The following is a 22737-nucleotide window of genomic DNA, read 5'->3' on the forward strand; positions in this document are numbered from 1 at the left end:
CCAACAATATCTTTTTTTTTTTCTGAGACAGAGTCTCGCTCTGTTGCCTGGGCTAGAGTGCCGTGGCATCAGCCTAGCTCACAGCAACCTCAAACTCCTGGGCTCAGGCGGATCCTTCTGCCTCAACCTCCTGAGTAGCTGGGACTACAGGCATGTACCACCATGCCCAGCTAATTTTTTCTATATATTTTTAGTTGTCCAGCTAATTTCTTTCTATTTTTAGTAGAGACGGGGTCTCAGTCTTGCTCAGTCTGGTCTCAAACTCCTGAGCTCGAGCGATCTTCCCGCCGCGGCCTCCCAGAGTGCTAGGATTACAGGCGTGAGCCAACACGCCCAGCCCCAACAGTATCTTTAATAACTTTTTTTTCTAAGTAGGAACAAATCAAGATTCAGCACACTTGGCTCTTTTAACGTCATTCTATTTCTGTCCCCCAACTTTTATTTTTATGACATGATCTTTTGAAGAGATTAGACCATTTACCTTATAGATGTCCCTCATCATGAATTTGTTTTCTTCTAGTGTCATTTACCTTGTTCCTCTTCCCCTGAGTTTCTTGTTAAATGGAAGTTAGGTCTGAAGGCTTGATTAGATTCATGACAAGCATTTAAAAACACTTCAAAGGACACATACTGTATGTGTACAGGTTGATGAATTTTTACAAACTGAGCACACCTAGGTCAAAAAGCAGAACGTTACTAGCAACGAGAAGCCCCCAGTACTCACTACCATTCACTAACCCTCACACTATGACCACTCTCCTGACTTCTAATACCATCCATTAATTTTGCCTGTTTCTATTCTTTGTATAAATGGAATCTTACAGTACGTACCTTTTGGTATCTGGAATCTGTTGACAACATTATACTTAAGAAATTCAACCATGTCATTCCATGTTGTTGAAGTTCATTCATTTTCATTTTTCTGTAACCCCCTCAATATTATTGACATTTGGGGCCAGATAATTCTTTGCTGGGGGGGGGGGGCTATCCTGTGCATTATGGGATGTTTAGCAGCATGCCAGGCCTCTACACACTAGATGCCAGAAGCATTCTCCCTAACCAGTTGTGACAACCAAAAATATCCCAAGACCACAATTTATGCATCCATTCTACTCTCAGTGGGCACGTGGGTGGTTTCCAGTTTGGTGTTATTATCAGTAGTGCTGCTGTGAACATTCTAGTGCATGCCTTTTGGTGGATAGCTGTCTACGTATCTCCATTTCTGTTGAGTTGTTCATTCTTCTTTGATGGATGGGTGGATGGAGTGGAACCTAGGAGTGGAATTGTTAAGCCATAGTTTAGCTTTAGTAGATACTGCCAGCCTCTCTACCTTGTAAGTCTTATTTAACACGACAATGCCATCCCCATCTCACAGATGGGTAAGAAGAGGAACTGGGATTCAGCCCCTTGCACTCTAATGTCAAGCCCTCAACCTCTGGGTCATGCACCTTTGCCTTGCCCCTCCCACTTTGTGAGCTGAGCCACCCTAGCCACACTGAGATCTCGTTTGCCAGTGGCTATGGGACCATATGCAGAGGCGCTATGAAGACGCCACATTCCAATGGACAGAGGACAGGAAGCAAATGAGGAAGGTGGCCAAGGTGGGGAGGAAAGGGCTGGTCCCAGGCGGGAGATAAAGAAGGGAAGGAGAAAAAGGCTGGTACTGGAGCTTGTGAATCAGAGGCACAAATGGCAAACTGAATGTGTTTATTTACAGGGAAGTCAGGAGCAGCAGGAACATGGAGGGCTGCAGGGGGGAGCGTGGCAGCGAGGCCAGGCGTCTGAGAAGATGGCATGAACTGGGCCGAGGGAGCACAGGGGCCTGGCTGTGGGCGAGATTGGCTTTCTCTGGCGGCTCTGCCCCAGGAGGAGTGTCAAGCAAAGACTTTCAGGAGCTCCACGAGGCGTGGGTCCTTGTAGAGCTTTTCCTCCAAGGCCAAGTACTTCAGCGGGGCCAGCTCCTTGTGTCTGAGGTCAGAGGGAGGAATGAGACAGGGTGAGGGGGGTACACAGCCAGTGGTCTGGCCTCCCAGTGGGTCCTCCGCACCCCGGCCCCCTCACCGATTGAGCCGCTGCTCCAGGATGCGGATGCGGAACATGGCCTGAGAGCAGTAGCTCAGGTACAGGTCTTCATCCTCGGCCGTCAGGGTCACCTGGTTCTCCTGGTACCACTGCTGCTTCTTCTGCAGCTCCTGGGTCTCCTGTGGGCACGGGGAGGACAGAGCAGGAGGGTTAGCAAGGACAGACCCTCACCCAGGCTGCAGCCTCACTGGCCACCAGACAGCCCCATGGCGGTTGGGCCCAATGCCCCCACCCACACATTCCAGAGGAGCGGAGTCAGGGGCCACCAAATGTCTTGGGCGGGAGCCACTGTGGTGTGATTAGGAGAATATCATGTCCGTGAGGTCAGAACAGGGGTCAAGAAAGACAGCCATGTGGCTCTGGAGAAGTTACTGACATTTTTAGAACCTCCAATTTCTTGTCTGCAAAATGAGGGTCATTGTACTGCCCCTACATCTTGTAGAGCTCTTTGTCAAGATTAAATCAGATGATGTGTGGGGACTATATTATGTGTGCCTGACCAACAGACATGGGTCACAGGCCAAGAGTTGTCATAATGCACCATACGTCCGTCCATCTACCCACCCACTCACCAACGCAGCCATCCTTCTACCCGTCCATCCCTCTGCCTGTCCTCTGCCCACCCGTACATCCACCCACACATCCATCCAACAAACAAGAGCGAGGAAGAACAGCTCAGTCATCGGGAGGCCCCAAGCACCGACACACTCTCGCCCTGACCAGTCCCCCACAAGTCTGAGAGGTGGTGCACAGGCAGCCCTGGGCCCGCTTGCTAGATGGGGATGCTGAGGTCCCCTCCCCTGCCAGGGCCCTGGCCACACCTTCTCGAAGCGGGCCTGGATGAGGTTGGCCTTGTCGATGAGCCGCTGCTTGAAGTCACTGAGGCATTCATCCTTGAGGCGTACCGCCTGCCAGCGTGTCAGCTTCTCTCCCGGCGGCAGCTGGGCCAGGAATGGGGCCAGGTAGTCCAGCTGGGTCTCCACCTGCCGCAAGTGCTCCTCGTGCATCACACGCTCCTACGGAGGTGGGGACAGTCGGCTGGATCGGCTGGGGCTGCAGAGACCGCCCCACTGGCCCTGCAGCAACCGGTGCCAGCACGAAACCAGGCCTCAAAGGCAAGTCCCGGCGCTGGCGCCTGAGACAGGCCTTAGCGGGGCCCACGTGCTGGTCTCTTGTACCCGTGTTTATTGGTGACAGCCAACTCCTGTTTCTTACACACATTCGCGTCTCTCTACTTGAGCCTCATTTTCCTTCTCAGACGAGATCACGTCTGTAAAGCACACAGCCTGCCTGACAGTCACAGTAGGTGCTTATCTAATAAACGGTAGTGGTTATTACAAAGTTAGTTCAAAAGTTCTCTTTCTCCCAGCAGACAGGGGCCAGTGAAGTTGGAGATGTGAGGGCCAGCACCTTCCCCTGGGGATCTGAGAACAGTCACCCGATGCCCTGTCCCACCTCACCAACCCCAAACTATTTTTAGACATCTCTTCTAGCTTGGTGAAGGGGACTCAGAAGCCGGCCCTGAAAACCAAGCTGGGCTTTGCAGCCCGCGGGTGTAACCGGAAAGCCCTGGGTTGCAGGCATCAGAGAGCTTGGGCTATGGCCAGGGTTGGCTGGCTGGGGCAGTGGGAGCCCCGGGGGGAGGTAAGTGCACAGTTCTAATTCTTTTCCCATGCACCACAGTCCTTGGCTTGGCCATTGCCCCTGGGGGTTGGGGGAGGCCTGGCCCGGATCCCAGGTACTCTTTGGGGCGAACCGCAGACACGGGCAGCTCAGCAGCAAGGAGGACCACACGGTGTCATCAGCTTCATCCCCTTCAGGGCGCTTCTCCGCAGAATCCCTGATGGCCTCACCACCCTGGCAGCCAGGAGGCCCGGGCAAGGGGGCCGGCTCACCATGGTCTCCCGGTACTCCTTGCTCTTCTCGTTGCGCCTGGTGTCGTAGATGGAGATGCTCAGTGTGTGCGCCGCCTCCTCTTCCTCTCGCAGCTTCAGGATCTCCAGCACCTGAATTGGGAAGCGATGGAGGGCAGGAAGAAGGCACCCCCACCCCGCCACCCCCCACCTGCCCACTCTCCCACAGGACCCTACCTCCAGCTCCGACTCCCAGGCCAGATGTCTGGACAGCTTCTCCTCGTCCTTCAGGTGCATCATGGTCTGGTACTGGTACAGCAGCTTCTTGGTGTGCTCCATGGGTTCCACCTGGGCAACAACCACAGTGACACAGCCAGGCTGCAGTGGTCAGGGTTGTGGGACCACCTGGGCTCAAATCTACTCCTGCTGTGTGACCTTAAGCAAGTTGCTCAACCTCTCTGGGCCTCAGTTTCCTCACCTACAAAAGTACGGTTAATAATAGAAGAGGCACTGAAGACTCAGAGGCTAAGGGCTGTGCCAGGACAGTGGGGATGTGACTAGGAAGGCCAGCCCCTCAGGGGTGGTGAGAACCTTCTCCTACAGCATCGTTCCCTAGGATCTGGGGTCTGCTCTGACCAGGGGTTGGGTGGGGAATGGGAACCATGAGCAGTAGTCACGGCCTGCTGGGTTCTCTTTTTTGGTGGAAAAGGCAAGATTTTCAGAGGAGGTACAAAGAGACAAGTCCCCAGCTGGGAGCTTTCGATTTTCCCAAGGGGCAAAGATGAATTTCCTGGCCGTGACTCCAAAGTGTCCATCCCAGTCCTCCTCCCAAGTTGCCGGAATGGGCCGCAGGGCCCCAGTTCCTTCTCCTCAGCCCACCCCGGCCCTCGCCTGCCCGCCGTGGCCCCTGGCCCACCTCGAAGCTGACGCACATGTTGGGCGTCATGATGATCTTGTTGCCTTTGCTGTCCACCTCGGTGCGCCGCAGGAACTCGCGCTTGGAGGCGGTGATGCGGTCCTCGCGGCAGTGGTAGCGCAGCTGGATGCGGTCCTCGCCGATCAGGAACACGCGCTCGGCCACATCCTCATCCGCAGGCTTCGCAGAGTTGTGGAGAAACCGCTCTGTGATTTTCTGGGAGGCCAGAGGGCACACAGGGTGAGAGGCAGGGGAGGAGATTTCTGTGCATGCCCAGTGGGCAGGAGCAACAGATACTCGGGATGCTAGAGTCTGGGCTCAGTCGGGGCTTCGTGTGGAGCAGCCCCTGCTAGCCAGACAAGGGATTTCACGGCTCCCGTGGGTTCTCAGGGCCAGGCCACTCCAGGCTAGTGTGGTGCTGGACTTCTCTAGTCCCCTCAACAAGACTCTGCCTGCCTACCCCAAGCGATGGGGAGCTCACCACCTCTCCAGGCAGCCAACCCCATCACCAGACATCTCTTAGGAAGAGCTTCTTTGGCATGCGGCCATTAAGCTCAATTGCCAAATAATTTGTAATGACATGGAGGGGGGAAAATGCACAATTTAATGTTAAATGGGTGATATGGGGATTCTAACCTCCCTCCCAACTCTCAAAACCAAACCTATTAATCTACAGTAAGATCTAAGAGTTGCCATTCTGAGATATTTTTACTTTTCTCTTTGTATTTTCCAAATGGTTAGTCATGAGTGTGTATGTTTTATAACAACAAGGAAATAATGCCTCCTTGGCCCGGTGGTTAAGGACAGTCTGGCCCAGGCAGCCCCGGGACCGTGCATTTGGTAAAATGCTTGGCTCACAGTCCATGCCCTGCAAACGTCTCAGGCCTTGATGCCACCCCAGAGCCAGGGGTCTCCCCAATCAGAGGTGACATCAGCTGCCAGTAAAGGCAGGCAACCCGTCCCCAGGCCCGGGGAGCTCTTACCACCATGGGCCGGGGATTTGACTCTGCGCTGTCCAGAGCAACCTTCTTGACTCGGGGCCCGAAGTTGATGTGGCGGTAGGAGAGGAAGTCTGAGCGTCCTTGATAGTACTCTGTCATCGTCAGGGGTGTCTCCTCCCGCTTTATCAGGCCATCCACACGGGCCGTTTCGTAAAACTCCATGACGCGGTCCATCTCAGGTTGCATGGACTTGTACGAGTGCACTGGGGTGGGAGGACGGGGCGGGAGGCAGGGGGAGACGGCCGGGTGAGTACTCAGAGCTCTGGCTGCTCATTCGACAACCCAGCCCCAGGCCCAGCGAGAAGGCAGGTCCACATATAGATGAGCATTCGTTATGTGACCAGTCCCCTATTGCTGGGTGTTTACTTCGTATCCAACTTTTTGTTATTATAAACAACACCATGATGAACATCTGCATTGTGCATTTTTTTGTTCTTGCCCATTATTTGCTAAGAACGAATTCTCAGCAGAATTGCTTCGAAAAGTATACACATTTTAAGGCTATTATCGATATGTTTTGCCCAACTGCCCTCCAGAAAAGTTGTGCCAATTTGCTACCAACAGTGACAGGGAGTGATTACTGCTTCCCACACTTGCTCACACCTAGTAGGACCTTTTTTTTCATCTTTGACAACACGAGGGTTAGAAGACGGTCCCTTAGAGGTTTAGTTTCATTTTTTAATTTAAACTACAAAATGAGGTTGATCGTCTTTTCAAATGTATGTGGACCTGTGCTTTTCTTCTATGAATTCTTTTTTTGGGTTTTTTGTTTTTTGTTTTTTTTTTTTTTGAGACAGAGCCTTAGTCTGTCACCCAGTCAGGAGTGTACAGTGGCACAATCATAGCTTACTGTGGCCTTGAACTCGGGCTCAAGAGATTCTCTCACCTCAGCTTCCCTAGTAACCGGGACTACAGGCATGAGCCACCACACCTGGCTAATTTTTTAAATTTTTTGTAGAGATGGGGGTCTTGCGATGTTGCCCAGGCTGGTCTTGAACTCCTGGCCTCAAGTGATCCTCCCACCTCGGCCTCCCAAAGCTGGGATTGCAGGCATGAGTACCTCGCCTGGCCCCTTTTGTGAATTCTTGGTTAGGGTCGTTGATTCTCTCCCAAGACATGTCCTCCCCACCCTCCCCAACCTCATGGGCTCACGGCCATGTCGGACTCTCTGCCCTCTGCCGTTGTGGGCATGTTTGCTGGCTTTATTGCTCAGTATCTTCACCCCCTCTAAATGTGGCCCCCACTGGGTGCCCTCTTGGTGGGATTCCTGCCTGATCCCAATCACAGAATGGGCACGTGGCCCTGGCTGTCCCAGAGGAATGTCTGTCACATTTCCTTGGACTTTCTGAGCTTCTCCGGACCTCCCACATGCTGGTTTGCTTAGGGAGGCAGAGGCGGCTGCTGCTGCCACCAAGAACCCCACCGGAATGCAGGTGCTGCCTCCTCCCGCCACACACCACCCGCCCTGGCAGCTGCTCTGAAGAGCGTGTGAGGTCCCCCGCCCCAGGCTCCCGGCCGGCCCAGCAGCAGGTCCACGCACCACGCAGAGCTTGGGGGTGGCCCGGCTTGAAGTAGTCGATGATCAGGCCCGTGGTCTTGTTTGTGTGTTTCAGCTCCAGCATGTCTTCCCGGTTCTGGTACCACTCCTTCACCTCCACGGTCTTGGTACCTGTGGGCCGAAGGACGCTTGCTGCAGCCAGGCCAGGGCCCGGCCTTCAACCTCCGTGCCAGGCACGCAGGGGCCGCGATGCCCCCACGCACTCGAGGAGAGCAGACGCCACCCTGGCCCCGGAGCCAGCGCCGCCTCCCTTACACTCCGGGTCCTCGTAGGTGGTGAGGCGGCACATGAGGCCGTTGCTGTTGAGGTACGGGGCCCACTTCTCCAGCTTCGCCCTCTTGTACTGTATCACCTTCTTCCCGTTCGGGCAGCGGGTCTCGAACGCTGTGGACACAGAGGGGGCAGGGGTCTCCCAGCCTGGGGAAGGGAGGGCCGACCCCGCCCGGCCACTCCTCTGGCCCCCGCCCACTTCACTGTCTGCTGAACTCCCCCAGGCCCCGAGCCCACGCCAGGGAGACAGAGAACAGTCACCGGGGGAGGCTCCCGCGCTGGGGAGTTCTCAGGCCGAAGCACACGCTGTGCAAGAACGGGACGGAGCCCAGCCAGAGGATCCGCCCCCGGCCACGCCACGCTCGCTCACCTGCCTTTCCCTGTGCAGGTCTCGCTGCAGAAACATCAGCCCTGCTGCCCCTGTGGGCTGCCAGCTTCTGAGCCTTTGGAACTTAGCTGCGGAGACCCCTCCCCTTCTGGAACCCCTTTCTGCCCCCCCACCTCCCAGTCCCTAACCCTGGAGCTGGGCTGCGTACTCCTCCTCTGCGTTTGCACGACACCCTCTCTAGCATGTCCCGCCCCGGTGAATGTCCCGTGCCCTCCCTGTGGGTCTGGGTGATCCCAGATGGGCACCCCAGCGGCCAGCAGATGGTGACGTGGGGCATGAAGGTCCCCGCCTCCTGCCTTCTCCACCTGCCCCTCCCCAGTGCTGACACCCCCTGCACCAGCTGGGGGATGTGACAGGGGAAAGGGCTGCGTCCCAGACAGTGAAAGCCAGAAGGGTGGGAATGAAGGCCAGGGCAGCCTCTGCCATGTCCCCCTGCCAGCAGCTGTCACTGCGAGCTCCCCGGAGGCCCAGGAACTGGTTCTGGAGAGGACCCGTGAACACACAAACAGCAAATACCTTCTGGGGAGATCTCAATCTGCTCCACCCACGAGTGCGGCATGTCGAAGCTCTTGTCCTCATCCTCCTTGCCCTGTTGGGAGGGGACGAGGTGGGGTGGGGGGTTGCGGGTCAGGGCTTTGCAGCAGAAGTTATGGTCAAAGCTTCTGTCTCTCCCCCCAGAGCCAAGCCAAGGTGGTCCGTCAGCTTCCCCAGAGAAGCCAGAGGTCATGAGTATGACGCATGAGGGGGAAGAGGAGTCAGCTCTGGGCAGAGAGCCTTTCTCTGCACCCTCCTGGCGAAGGATGGCAACACCTGCTGCCCTGCGTGCCCTGCCGTCCCTGAGCCGGCCACACGCCCTATGCCAGAGTCAGGTGCGCCCAAGCCCCACCCTCTGCCCAACACCAGCTATGGGGCCCTGGGCAAGCCCTTCAACCCCTCTGAGCCTCAGTTTCCTTAACTGTAGACTAGACCTCCTGGGAGGAGTAAATGAGACACTATATAGAAAGGCCTTGGGACGCTGCCTGGCTGACATGATTATTATTTTTTGTCTCTGAGCCTTAGCTTCCCATCTGTAGAATAAAGCCCGATCTAAACAAGTGGTGATCACAGAAACTTGGGTAAGACTTTCTCAACTTAAAACTTTTCTCCCACAAACACTGCTCAGTCCTCTGACAACTGCTCATCTAATTGTGATTTCTTACCGGGGACGAAAATGGGTAAGCATTGTCAAAAATCTCTAAGATGGCCAGGTGGGTGGGCCGTGGCCAGAGGCTGGGGACGCACCACTGGGCTCCGAGTCTTAGGGTCACCACCTGTCCATCTTGGCTGTAACAGGGGTTCCCGGTCCGGGGATGCCACGGGACTCTGTGACTGGAACTGTTTGACAATGAACGGGCTGAGGTGCTAAGGATGCTGTCCCCAGCTGGGCTCCCTGGGTGCTGGCCGGTCCCTTCCTGGAGGCCGGCAGGGGGCGCCTATGCCTAGATTTACTGCACGGGGGAGGTCCCCAGGCTCCAGAGATGAGGGCGCTGAGAACCCGCGATACCCCTTCCAGGCACGTCTGCGGGGCTGTGCCAAGCACATCACATCGGTGGTCTCATTTTGCTGATATAGAACAGAGTTGCCGCTGAGCACCCAGACTCTGAAGCACCAGACTGTTTAGGTTCAAATCCCAGCTCCGGCACTTACTGGCTGTCACTGTGGGTGAGTCACTTAACCCCACTGTGTGTAAGTCTTCCCACCTATAAAATGGGATGATGCTCATCATGGATGACAGTACCAGTGCCCACCTCCCCGGGTGGTTGTGGAGCTTCAAACGAGTTGATTCGGGTTAAGCGTGTCCAGCAGAGCCCGGTGCTTGTTAAGGACCACGTGTGCGCTACCTACTGCTGTGGGCTGAGCTGTGTCCCCCGAAATTCCATGCGGAAGTCCTAACCTCCCGTACTTCTGGATGTGACTGTATCTGGAGACAGGGTCTTTGAAGAGGTGATTACGTTAAAATGGGGCCATATGGGTGGGTCCTAATTCAGTGTGACTGGTGTCCTTATAAGAAGAGGGAATTTTAGGACACAGACTCATACGCAGGGAGGACCGTGTGAGGACACAGGGAGAAGGCGGCCGTCTGCAGGCTGAGGAGAGAGGCTCAGAAGAAACCAAGCCTGCCGCCACCTTGATCCTGGACTTCTGGCCTCCAGAACTGTTAGAAAATAAATCCCCTCGTCTGTGGGCCTTTGCTGGAGCATTAATATGCCCACTGGGATTGCTGTGAGTACAACCGTGGCACCCCCTCGCTCCCCCCACTTTACATGCAGGCCGGGAAACTGAAGCTCCCAAAGATGAGGAAGTTGCCCAAGGTCACGCTGTCAGTAACCAGGGCCCCTGGGCCCCTCCACGCACAGGGCCTCACGCGGACTTCCCTGGAAGGGAGGCTGAAGATTTGGGGAACTGACCCTGGGCCAATGACCTTTAGGGGATCTGACAGGTCAGACGACCAAGGCCTGGCAGTGCAGGGGGCTCACGGTGGCTGCTCAGGGTGGAGCTGAAGAACAGTCACTCGGGGCTCCCAGGGACTGGCAGAGAGGGTCTCATGACCCCGCACCAAAGGGTATACTTTCTAAAGGAGCAGGGCAACTTCTGAACAGGAGACCCGAATGCAAGTCCCACCCTTCCCCTAGCCCACTGCGGGGTCCTGGGCAGGTCACTGGACCTGTCTGGGCCTCAGTTTGCCCATCTGTAAAATGAGGCATTGTCCAGGCCTTTCTGCTTTGAGGAATCTATAATTGTTTTGCCTGGACATTCCCACTCCCCCCCTCCCGCCCCGCCGACATACATGCTGGTGGGGACATTCGTCAGGCTGCCTGAAGCCACGCAGGGGGCAAGGCCTTCCCCACACACCCCCTGGCCCCACGCACCGCTGAGACTCACCAGATTTTCCACGTCATCCTCATCGTTCATCTCGTTGTCATCTTCCTCTGTCAAGGACAGGTTGGGCTTATCGGTCCCCAAGAGCATGAACTCCCACTTCACGGGGTCTCCCAGGTCAAAGACCAAGTCCTGGTGGGGGAGGGGTCATCAGCGGGGCTCACCCATGGCCACCACATCCCCACCTGCTCGGTGGGCAGAGAAGGGACCCGGGCCCCGGTCTCAGAGGGGCGGCATGTCGGAGAGTCCATGTCCCCCCCATCTCACCAGGGCAGAGAGGGTCACGGCATGACCCTCATGACCCTCTCGTGCTTTCACCCCAGCCAGGGAGGAGGGGAAGCTGGGCACTTCCTCCCGTGGTGGGGTCCTCTGCCTTCTTTTCACCCGGCCCACCTGAGGCCTGGGTCCCCTCGGTAACAGTGGCTCAGCCTGGCAGGCGGGGAGCACCCCACATTCCAGACTACTCCTCAGGGCGAGGGGACCCCACCCCGAATCATGTTGCAGAAGATCAGCTGCCTGCAAGGAGTGAGACCATGTCCCCCCCAAAAAGAAAAAAAAACAAAAAACAAAACAAAACAAACTGCTAGTAAACTAAGAAGAGAAAGAAATCCCCTTCGTTGAATAAAGGGTAGCTACAAAAACCCTATAGTCAACATAAACATCATACAAATAGTGAAAAGCTGTGATACTAAGGCTTTGAGTCAAGAATGAGCAAGAACGCCCACAATCCCCACCTCAGTTTGTCACTAGATAGGATGTACTAACCAGAGAAATAAAACAACAGAAAGAAATAAAAAGTATTTCTAATTTTTATATAAAATTTTATATAAATAAAAGAATTAAAAAGGAAGAAACAAAACTGCTGGTATATGATTGTGTATGTAGAAAATCCCAAAGTATTTACAGATTAATTTTTAGAATTAATAAGCAAGTTTAAAACTTGCAGGATATGTGGACAGTTTTGCAAAAGTCAATAGCATTTTTATTTTTATTTATTTTGTAGAGACAGGGTCTTACTCTGTCACCCAGGCTGGGTGCAGTGGCACAATCATAGCTCACTGCAGCCTCAAACTGCAGCCTCAAACTCCTGGGCTCAAGTGATCCTCCTGCCTCGGCCTCCTGAGGAGCTGGGACCACAGGGGTGTGCCACTACAACTGGCTTAATTTTTTAATTTCTGGTAGAGATGAGGTCGCGCTGTGTTGCTCAGGCTGGTCTTGAACTCCCAGCTTCAAGCAATCCTCTGGCCTCGGCCTCTCAAAGTCCTAGGATTATAGGCACAAACCACTACATCCAGCATCAATTGCATTTTTAAGTGAAACCATAATGCAATATCATTGCATATCCACTAGAATAGCTAAAATGAAAAAGACAGAAAACATCCAATATTGTCCAGGATGTGGGTGGAGTTCCTGGAACTTTCGCACACTGCAGGGGGGAGTGTAAATTGACGCAGTCCTCTGGGAAACAGGCAGCATCTACTAAAACAGCACATGCCTATCCTAGGACCCGGCACTTCCGCTCCTAAGTATTTACCCAACAGAAACGAGTATGTGCGTTGTCCACTGAAATACATGTATAAACGTGTTCATAGCAGCACTATTGAAAATAGCCCCAAACGAGAAACAACCTAAATGTGCAACTACAGAATGAATAAGTTCTGGATTTCAAATAACGGAAAATCAATAAACAATGAAAATGAACAAACCACAGCTACACACAAAACATGGATGAATCTCATGAACATGACAATCGGTGAGCAAATCCAGGCATAAGAGCGGAGACTGTCCCCAAAATAGGTAAAACCAATGGATGTTGTGCGGAGTTCAGACAGTGCTCAAGTCTGGGGAGGATGGAGGGGCTAGTGACCAGGAGGGGCCAGGAGGGGACTTCTGAGGCGCTGGTCCTGGTTATGTGGGTGTGTCCGATGTGCGACAATTCAATGAGGTGTACACTTAGAATGACGCTGTCCTCTGCACACTCGTGTGTGTGTGTGTGTGTGTGTGTGTGTGTGTGTATCAGTGCCACCTACAGAAGTTAAAAACACAATCTGGGGGAGGTAGCAACTGGACGCGAGGGGCTTTGTGGGGTCTGGGCAATGCTCTATTTCCTGATCTGGGCTATGTTCAATTTACAGGAATTTGTTGAGCTGTGCGCTTAATGAATGAATGCACTTTTCTGCATGTATGTTACACTTCAAAGTTTTAAAAAATTCACTCAATCCGAATTTTAAAAGGATATGCAAATCGAAAGAGGGACGATAATCATATCAGAAAGGGTTATTTATGGGCAACGGAGTGGCTGTGGGGACTCAGCTGTGGGGGAAGTCCAAAGCCCTGTGGCCTCAGGGCCAGCTGTCCCCAAGGTCTCCCCTCTGTCCCCCTCCCACGGTGCCCGCCGCTCCTGCCCAGCCCCGCGAGGCACCTTGCAGCAGTTCCAGCAGTCCTGCATGTTGATCCAGTAGTTCCTGTGGTTCCAGAGGCTCTCGATGCCCAGGAAGTGGTCGTCCTGGGTGCTGTAGCTGCGCGCCGTCAACGGGTCGATGAAGAAGGTCTCGGGCACTTCGCGTTTGCCCGACAGCACGAGGACCCAGGAGTGCACCCGCAGGCCGTGCAGGGGGTCAGGGTTTGCCTTCTCTGCCTCCTGCAGAGAGGTGGGCGACCATGAGGCGGATGGGTGGGAAGGGGGGCATCCAGGGCTCAGACGTCTCGCCAGGGCTGGGGAACCAGCAGGAGAACTGAGTTCTGATCCAGAGTACACCACTGGCTGGCCGTGTGACTGTCACCCCCCACCCCAAGCCTATTTTAAAAATCAATACAATGTGAAGATCTGACTCGATCTGCGGTTTACAAAATGAACTCTTCAGGCCTCTGGATATCTGGGCTTTACTGGCTTTGTGATTCTGGCTGCGGTTTCATCCACAGAAAGATAATGGGACACCATGTGGCTTCCTTATCTGCCTCCCTCTGGGAGAAATGTGACTGTATCATGTTCATTATTGTATCCCCGGGGCCTGGGCCAGAGGAGAAGCTCAGCACATACTCTCCGGAAGGAAAGGAAAGAGGGAAGGCGGGGAGAAGAGGATGGGAGTATGGATGTTGGAAGGAGAGATGGGAGGATGGATGGCAGGAGGGGAGGAGGGGAGGATGGATAGGAGGGTGGATGGCTGGGAGAAGGGATGGATGGGAGGAGAGATGGGGAGGGATGACAGGATGGATGGGTGGGAGGATGGATGGGAGGAGGGATGAGAAGAAAGATGGGAGGATGGATGGGAGGAGGGATGACAGGATGGATGGTGGGAGGATGGATGGGAGGAGGGATGAGGAGGGATGGGAGGAGGGATGGATGGGAGAGTAGATGAGAGGAGAGATGGGAGGGTGGATGGATGGTGGGAGGATGGATGGGAGGAGGGATGAGCAGGGAAGGGAGGAGGGATGGATGGGAGAGTAGATGAGAGGAGAGATGGGAGGGTGGATGGATGGGAGGAGGGATGAGAAGAGAGATGGGAGGATGGATGGGAGGAGGGATGACAGGATGGATGGTGGGAGGATGGAGGGGTGGGCGTGTGTAGGCACGTCTCCAGGGAAAGTCTGGAACGAGGAGAGCACGGGAGTTGCCCAGGCAGTAGAGCCCTCCGGCGTGAGCAATCTGTCATCAGAAGGGGGCTGACCACCGGTGGGAGATTCCCACGTGGCCAGGCAGAGGTGGGGGATGGCTGTGAGGGTGCTTTGGGGGTCCCTCCCTCGACCTGTGCCTGTTTCGCCATCCCGAGCAGTCCCTCCTTGACCGCTGAGCTGGGGACCCACCATGAGCCGCTCCTCCTCCTCCTGCCGCCGCTTCTCCTCCTTGGCTCTGATCTCCTGCTGCCTCTTCATCTCCTGCTCCTGCTCAAACTTGCTGCTCAGGTCCCTGGGGGGCTTGATGGTGTACTTCTTAGACAGCAGCCTCTCCTGCCTCTTGACCGGCTGTCACCCGACAACAGAGGGAGGATCAGTGGCCCTGCGTGGCCTCCCTCACTCACGCCGGTCCCCTGGACCAGGGGGTCGCAGCTGCTCCTGGAGCCTGCGGACTTTCTGGCCCCACGGGCAGAGGGAGGTCCCCTCGCCACTCTGGACGTCAGGCTCGTCCCGAGAAGCGCAGGCAGGAAGATGCCCGAGTGGGAGGCCTACGGGCCGGGAGCTCAGGAGGAAGCACTTTCTCCTCTCTGCAGCCGCTGCCCGTCCTACCTACCATCCGGATCTGATCCAGGAGCGGGTGAGTCATCAGGAGTTGAATATTCCAGACCTTGGCATTGGAGGGTTTCATGTGTTGACTTAAAGTAAGAGTTTACTAGGCCAGGAAGGAGAAGAAAGCGTGGGTGGGTGGGGGTGTGTGTGTGTGTGTGTGTGTGTGTGTGTGTGTACACAAATGTGTGCCAGGTGGCGAGACCTGCTCCCAGGAAAGAGCACTGCAGAGGCCGCAGAGGGCCTGTGACAGTGATAAGGGACAAACAGAGACTCTCCAGGGTTCAGAGTCACACAGACCCAGGCTTCGGTCTCTGGGCCTCCATTTACCAGCTCTGTGACTCTGGCCACGTTATTTTACCTTCCGCCTTCATCTCAGCGTTCTCACCTGCAAAAACCAGAGTGATGACACCACCGGGCCATCGTGAGGAGCAGCTAAGCCAAGGGACATGAAAGGGGATTATAAACCAGGAAGTTCTCTGCATCTGGTACTTATGGATATCATTTTAGTTATTAAACTTTTGGCTGAGCTAAGAGGCCCATGCGTGAGCTCGGAGGCTTTTGAAGCCACAGGCTGTGCTGGAGTTTTGCTCCAGCTTCTCCTGGGTGGGGGGGCCTGAGCGAGCGAGCGAGGCCTCCCCTGCTTTCTTGCCCTTCCTCCACCAGGGCACCCCCAGCCCGGCCTCCCCAGGTGCTCGCAGGTGTGCGGGCATCCCCGCCCCCGAGCTTCAGACACCCCCAGGGGCTCGACCCCGACCGCAGAGTCCTGGAATGAATGTGGTTCACAAAAAGCACTTTCTGTCTGTAGTGTGACTATTTTGCAAACGTAAAGAGGTGCTCCTATGATTTCTATAATTAGAATTCATTTAAGAGTGTTTCTTGTGTTTGCAGTAGCCTCTAGTCACTCCGGAACTCTCAGTCAACCACTCCCCACTAGAAGGTTGGTGATTTTTTTTTTTTGCTATTAAAAGGGGGCCATTTTCCCTGGGGTGGGGGCGGGGGTGGGGGTGGGCGGGTACTGGGAACCAAACGTCTGCCCACTCGTCTGTTATTTCCTTATATAAAAATGCCTGGGTGGATTTTTTACCAAAAGGGTAGATTTGGAATCGTTTGACTTAGGATTTAAGCCATGTAGTGTTCATAAAATTTACCGAGTGGGGAGACCCGTAGCTGAAACCGAGTTAGAACAAGCAGGGAGGGGACAGCCAGTTTGGAGAACTGGGCAGAAGGTGTTAAGATGCTGAGGACAGAGAAATCCGCAGTGGTTTGAAATGTGCGTCAGGGCTGCCTGGTGATGGGGCCGTGTCCCCATGGCCAGGACAGGGGCAGAAGGCAGCGGCAGGGACAAGGCACTCTAAGGATGGCGCGACAGCACCGGGAACGCACGTCCCTTGGGGTGCCCGGGCAGCTCCCGCCTGGCCGTACCTCCTTCGGCCTCACGGTGAGCGGGCACACCTCCCGCGTCAGGTCCATGTGGCACAGGTCCCTCGAGCCGTAGCCGTTGACGCAGTAGGCGTCGTAGCCGGAGCCGATGAGCAGGGAGCAGAGCAGCGTGCTGAAGTCGAAGCAGTTGCCCTTCTGGTACTTGAGCACCGTGGTCGAGGAGTACAGGGACGAGGGCTGGCCACCGCGGGCTGGTCAGCACAGCCGGCCCCCGCAGCCCCCACCTGTCCTCGCCTGTCACAGCCCACCTGTCGGGGCGGGGCCGGGGCAACGTGCAGGCTGGACCGCCAGAGGGCTCCTAACCCTTACTGGGAGCTGCTAAGAATGGGATGGGGACCAGACCCCGCACAATCCACATTTGCCTAGAATTTTAAGGGGCTCGTGGACATCCTGATAGGGAAGACTGGACTGTAGAAGCTTCTGCTCTAATGGCCTCTGATGGGTTGCTTTATTCTTTTGCTCCAACATTGCCCCTTCCTTCTAGCCCCCATCCTTCCCTCCTCCTCCCTTTACCGATTCCCCACCGTTGCCCTATCTCCCCCTGCCTCCCTCCCCCTCCCCCCCCTCCCTTCTGGGTGAAAAGCAGACCAAGCCGGTCTGAAGCCCAAGATAGGCAGCCAGGCCCCCCCTCCTTCCTGCACCCCTTGAAGCTGAGCAGGGGAGGCTCTGACGGCAGAAACAGGGAAAGGAGGGAAAGAGGTGGGGACCAGAAGCCCAGGCTTGCTGTGTGCCCTCAGGCAAGTGGCTGTCTCTCTCTGGGCCTGTTTCCCCCAGGGGGTCTCTGAGGGGCTGTGGCCGGACCATGCCTGCCTTCCCATCTTGTGCCTAACGGGCCCGAGGACGAAGCCTGTGAGTGGCGCTCACCGGCCGGAGGGGGTCGGGCAGGAGCACCATGGTGAGGAAGTCGGAGACAAACTGGGCGCAGCCGTCCCAGTTGTACAGGTCGGGGTAGGGCAGGAGAGTGGGCCGGATGGTTGTGCTCACGAACTTCTGCAAGGGGAGAGATGTTGCCAGCAGGGCCACCTTCATTCAGGAGGGACCTGTGAGACCCAGTGCCTGGCAGGGCTTCCCTCACATCCACAGGGAGCCCCTGGGGGCCCGAGCTCGTGCAGAAGGCCAGGCTCGTGCGCCCTGGGGTGGCACAGCAGCCCCTGGCCGGCCAGGTGACGCCCAGGTCTGGCACATGGCAGCAATCGATGGAGCAGTGGCACCGCCTGGGGGGCCCCCCTCGCGCCCCCGGCACCCAGAGACAGCACAAGCGTATCTGGATTCGGGCTGGAACGGCCTTGAGGGCTCCCTGCCTCTAACCCCAGGGCGCCAGCGGGAAACCTGAGGCCCAGAGAGGCCTAGAGAGCTGCCCAGGGTGACCCAGCAAATCAGGGCTGAGTGAGATCAGGTCTGCTGTGTCCCAGGCTTCCTCGGAGCTCTGTGGTCTCCTCCCAGGGCCTTGCTCTGGGAACCCCAGGCCTGCATTTTCCCTGCAGCCATCAGCGGCTGCCTCTTCAAGGGGGTCTCAGGCCACCGCAGGACTCCAGGACTGATTCACACAAAGCCTGCTGGCCTCTGAGTCTTTGCTGTGCCTGGACTAGAAGCTCTGACCCACAAGCGTCTGGGATTTGGCCCAGAGACCTTGGAGAACCAGCCCCACCTCCCCGTGTTCTCCAGTCCCCACCCCCCACCCCTGCCCTCCACGTCCCGGCCTTACGGGCACTTCACACTCGTTCAGGGGGTGCAGGAAGAGGGGCACACGGTCCGGGCACAGGTGGCTGTACTGGCGGGAGAAGTTCTCTGCCACCTGCAGCAGGTGTTCCTCCTGGGGGGTGTTGGTTTTGTAGGAAAGGGGCAGGTTGGAGATGTCGATGGTGTCATTGGTAATGACCCTGCGCCACAACAGGGTTGGCATCAGCCCCAGGGAGGCTGTGCATGGCACACGGGAACCCTGGACCCACCTGGCTGCCCTTGGCTCCGCCCCTTCCTCGTTTAATACGAACAACTACATAGGAGGCAGCTGTCTTTATTATCACCTGCACTTTTAAATGGATAAGGGCACTGAAACACAGAGAGGTTGAGTGACTTGCCCAAGGTCACACAGCTAGTGAGGAGCAGAGTGGGGACTCGGCCCAGGCGGTCCGAAAGCAGAGCCCTCACTCTTAACTGACTCCCTCTACGTCCTGGTCCCCCTGCCAGCCACCGCTCCGCCTGGCTCTTCCTGTGCCCAACCCTGGTCTGCCCTGGCCAGGGCCGCTGGGCCCAAAGCCCCCGCCCCTCACACTCACGGGGGCCCCACTGAGGCAGGGGTCTCAATCTCCGAAAGCTGCTTCTCCAGGTCTCTGAGCGTCTCGGGGGTCAGGGTGACTTCCTCCTTCCGCACCTCGACAGGCTGCATCAATTTCTCAGCCCGCTCAGCCCGCTCAGCCGCCTCCTCCCGCTCGGCCTCCTCCTCCTCCTCCACTTTCTCCTTCAAGACCTCCATGCCGGCAGGTCCGGCTGTCCGGAGATGGAGCGTCTCTGCGGGGAAGGAGAAATGTACCCAGCAATGCCAACCGTCAGACCAGGCCACCTGCGCGTCCCTGGGTGCCCTGGGAGGGGGTCTGGGGTGGTTCCGATCACATGGAGAGGAAGTGACTCCCTCCGAAACTTCCTTCCAATCAAGGAGAAAGTCTCCGCTGCTAGCGCACCTGTAACACCTTTAGCGCTTGCACCTGCCCCTTTGCGACAGAGACAACGCAGGCCTCGGGCTGGGAGCCGCCGCCAGGGCAGGCGCAGGTGCTGCTTTGCTTCTAGCAGGTTTATTTTGACAGCTGTCTTCCCTTTTCGGCAAGGGATGCTCCTGCTGTAGGAATCACTGTCGTGTTATAAAGTTTCCTATTTATGTAAGTGAATTGGTTGAAAGAAAATCATTCATACTCGTAAGGTGATACAGAAGAGGTCACAAAAAAAATGAAGGTGGCAGGTGAATGATATCTCATCTGACCAGACTGGCAACTGAGGCACAGAGAGTGAGAGGGCAGGGCTGCCACCAAGGCACTGGACGGGGGTGGGGGGTGGAGGTGACACAGCCCGTACTCTCCTGGCCAAGCCCTGTGTCAGCCCAGAGGACAGGCATCATTCTGAGAGCCACCCAAGATGCCACACGTGCTCCTGTGCCCAAGGGAAGGCCTTGTGTGCGGCCACAGAGCACAGCCTTGCTGAAGTAGACTGCACTTGTCACCCACCCAAAGATCCGGGCCCCCCTTCCGTGCAGCAGAAGCTCAATTTTGTAGAGGGGCCGCAGAGTGCTGGTCTGAAATGTTCAGCGTCCCAGACTCCCTTGCAGCTAGAGGTGGCCCTGGGGTGTGACCCAGTTCTGGCAGATGAGGTGTGGCCCTTTGCCCTTCTCTGCCTGCCTGGAACGCGGACATAAAGTGGGGTATGGGGCGGCCAAGGCGAGACTGGGAAGTGACCACACACGAGGGCCAGCTGCCTGCTAAGGGTGGCAGGGCAGAGAGACAAGGGAGCTGAGGTCCCCAGTGGTGCCCCAGCGTCCTGGAACACCACCGCCAACCTTCCACTGCATGAGAAACTCAGCCCCTACTCGGGTCCCTGCCACAAGCCACCCAGTGTCACTCCAGCTGACCCACCCGTCTGTAGCCCCCAGCCCAGCGCTGGCCACCTCAAATATCTGTGTTCTTTACGGCAAACAGGGCGAGGTTCCAGAGAGGAGGAAAACCGACCCAACCCACAAGATTGGGGTGGGGGGAGGGTAGTGGGGAGAGAAGAAAAGAGTCTCCCCAGCTTTGTCGTCACCCCCCGGGGTTAAGCCATGACCAGGACGGCAAAAGGGACCAAGAGGTGAAGGCTGGCCCCACCTCCCCACTCCACACCCCTGTTTGGGCTGCCTCGACCTCCCGGGGAGGTGAGTCACAGGCCACCAGCCAGGACCGAGCCAGGCTGGGGGAAACCCTGGCTCTGCCAACAGCTCCACCTTCTGCCCCTTTCTGGGCCTCAGTTTCCCCTTCTGCGATGTGAAGGGAGGGACAGAGATTTTCTGCTCAATTCTGACATTCTGTGCTCTTGGAGGGGCTGGACGCCCCTGCTGCAGGAGGTCAGCCCACCCACGGCCCAGGTGGGCCAGCGCCGTTCAGGGCCCCGGTTCCCCAGGGGCAAACCTCTGGCCAAGCGGCACTGCCTGGTCATCGATCTGTTTGTCTACATCTTGGACCCGGGCCGGATGAGCCCAGGGAGGGCAGTAATAGCCATAACAAGGCGCCTATAGTTCACTGAACACCTACTGGGTGCCAGGCCCTGCCCTAAGGGTGGTGCAGAAATCATCGCATTTATCCTCTAAGGACTCCATAAGGCAGACATTCATGATACCCACTTTGCAGACGAGAAGATTAAGGCCTGGAGAGGTTAAGTGAACTGTCTAAGGTCACAGCTGGTATGTGGCAGATCTGGGGTTTGAACCCATATACTTCTGGTTCTGAGACCCATGTGCCCCCAGGCCTAATGAGAGGGGAAAGTTCTAGAAGGGATGGCGGCGGGGGGGAGTAGTGAGTAAAGAAAGACACAGGATGGAGAGAAAGCCGAGGTGTCAGTGGGCACCAGGGTTACCACCGAGGCAGGTGCTGAGATAGGCCTGAGCCCAAGGCTGCAGGTACCTCCAGAGACAGAGCTGGGGGACCCTCATGTGGAGGGGCCCAGTGTGTGGAGGGCAGGCCTGCCCCAAGCTTCCCTGGACCCTGCCCGCACCCCAGGCCCTTTCCTGCACCCCTCCCCGGTAGCAACCTCCTCCCCCCGCCCACCCCCCCCACAGACTTCTCCAGAAAGATCAGGGCTGGGGGCCCCAGGAAGAAGCAGCCCCCTTCCCCCACCAGCCTCCCCCTTCCCCTGCGGGACAGTGTCCAGCCACCCCCAGTCCCGTCCGCTGCTCCCTCCTCACCCCTCCGAGGACAGCCTGTGCTATCTGTTAGCCATCTCCATGGTAACAGCTTTGGAAGCTGAGAGCAGGTCCCCGGGGGAGGAGGCTTCTGGGAAATGTAGTCTTCTGGGACAGTTCGGTCCCGTGCCTGCGGTGTGCCGGTCTAGCCACGCAGCAGCTTGAGAGGGCTGGCGGTTAAACTTCCAGGGATTTTTGTGAGCCAGTTGTCAAACCCAGCCATGATTAAAAATTAAATGATAAAACCCATGTGAATAATTCTATAAAAACAAAATCATTCTGTTAAAAACAAAAGTAATAAATACTCAAGACCCATCACTAATTACTTTACTATATTTTACCATCGTCTATGCTCTTGAAGTCATTTATGCTCTTGTGTCAGTACAATGGAAATACTAGATACTGGGGGGGGGGGAGCGCTTTGCATCTCAACTTCCGTTCAGTAAGGTCCGATAGCTTAAAAGTGGCCATGGGGTTGTTTACACCACAGGAATTGGCAGATGCTACAGACAGGGCTTTTACTCCCAGCCAGCCAGTTGTTGAACATTTTCCAGCCTGCCACGGCCCCTGCCCCACTGTGTGGTGAATTTAGCCACTGTGGATGTTATCTTTTTGCAGAGCCAAGCATGTAAAAAGCACGACGGGTCAGCAAAGATCTTGCTTTCCTTTTTCTCCATATAATGAGCCAATTTTCCAACACCATCATCAGACCACTCGCCCCTTCTTGGTGGTGCTACCCTCATCATGAATTAAGTCCTCCACTTGAGTACTTGAGTCTGCCTCTGAGCGCTCCGTTCTGTTCCACTGATCTTCTTTCCTATCCCTGCACAAACTCCATGTTGCATCTACCACTCCGGCTTTGCAATATCTTTATATCTGGAGGTCAAGTCTTCCTTCTGTGCTCTCTTTCATTAAGGCTGGCTTAACGATTTAAGGCCTATAATGCTTTCGTATAAATATTAGAATAAGTTTTTGGAGAATCTAAAAAATAAAATCAATCAGAATCTTTATTGGAATTGCATTGAACTAATTCATTAGTGGGTGAAGGATTTATGTCTTTTCATATTTAAGTTGTCTGTCGGAAAGCATGGAGCAAAGAAGTCTTCTTGTTTCCTGTATGTTTGTCACATGGTAATGAAAAAATACCAGGAATGAAGACATGTGGGCA

General features: G+C 55.7%; 1 protein-coding gene across 3 annotated transcripts; it reads right to left on the reverse strand.

Annotated features, from left to right (window-relative positions):
- Positions 1-997: 997 nt before the first annotated feature.
- On the reverse strand, positions 998-21619 carry DRC7 (dynein regulatory complex subunit 7). Of its 3 annotated transcripts, XM_045533626.1 has the most exons (19): positions 21573-21614; positions 18928-19159; positions 18357-18531; positions 17516-17641; positions 16634-16828; positions 14792-14950; positions 13410-13628; positions 10991-11119; positions 8585-8657; positions 7666-7794; positions 7393-7521; positions 5835-6055; positions 4852-5067; positions 4173-4283; positions 3978-4088; positions 2904-3098; positions 2062-2201; positions 1716-1968; positions 998-1271 (listed from the first exon to the last, which is right to left on the reverse strand). In XM_045533626.1, the coding sequence occupies exons 2-18, from the start codon at positions 19122-19124 to the stop codon at positions 1875-1877; spliced, it is 2619 nt and encodes an 872-aa protein (XP_045389582.1). In that variant the 5' UTR covers positions 19125-19159; positions 21573-21614; the 3' UTR covers positions 998-1271; positions 1716-1874. The 3 variants fall into 3 exon arrangements, with proteins under 3 accessions (XP_045389582.1, XP_045389581.1, XP_045389583.1); XM_045533625.1 differs by lacking the exon at positions 998-1271 and having other exon boundaries at positions 1691-1968; positions 21573-21619; XM_045533627.1 differs by lacking the exon at positions 998-1271 and having other exon boundaries at positions 1691-1968; positions 16634-16792.
- Between the last annotated feature and the right edge of the window lie 1118 nt (positions 21620-22737).

This window comes from Lemur catta, chromosome 20 (assembly GCF_020740605.2).
Source record: "Lemur catta isolate mLemCat1 chromosome 20, mLemCat1.pri, whole genome shotgun sequence".
NCBI lineage: Eukaryota > Metazoa > Chordata > Mammalia > Primates > Lemuridae > Lemur > Lemur catta.

Coding starts and splice junctions, on each gene's coding strand:
- DRC7 (XM_045533626.1), bottom strand. CDS start 19,124: ATGGAGGTCTTGAAGGAGAAAGTGGAGGAGGAGGAGGAGGCCGAGCGG. Junction 8,658..10,990: donor AGGATGACGTGGAAAATCTG/GTGAGTCTCAGC, acceptor CCCTCCCAACAG/GGCAAGGAGGATGAGGACAA. Junction 4,284..4,851: donor ACATGTGCGTCAGCTTCGAG/GTGGGCCAGGGG, acceptor GTTGTTGCCCAG/GTGGAACCCATGGAGCACAC.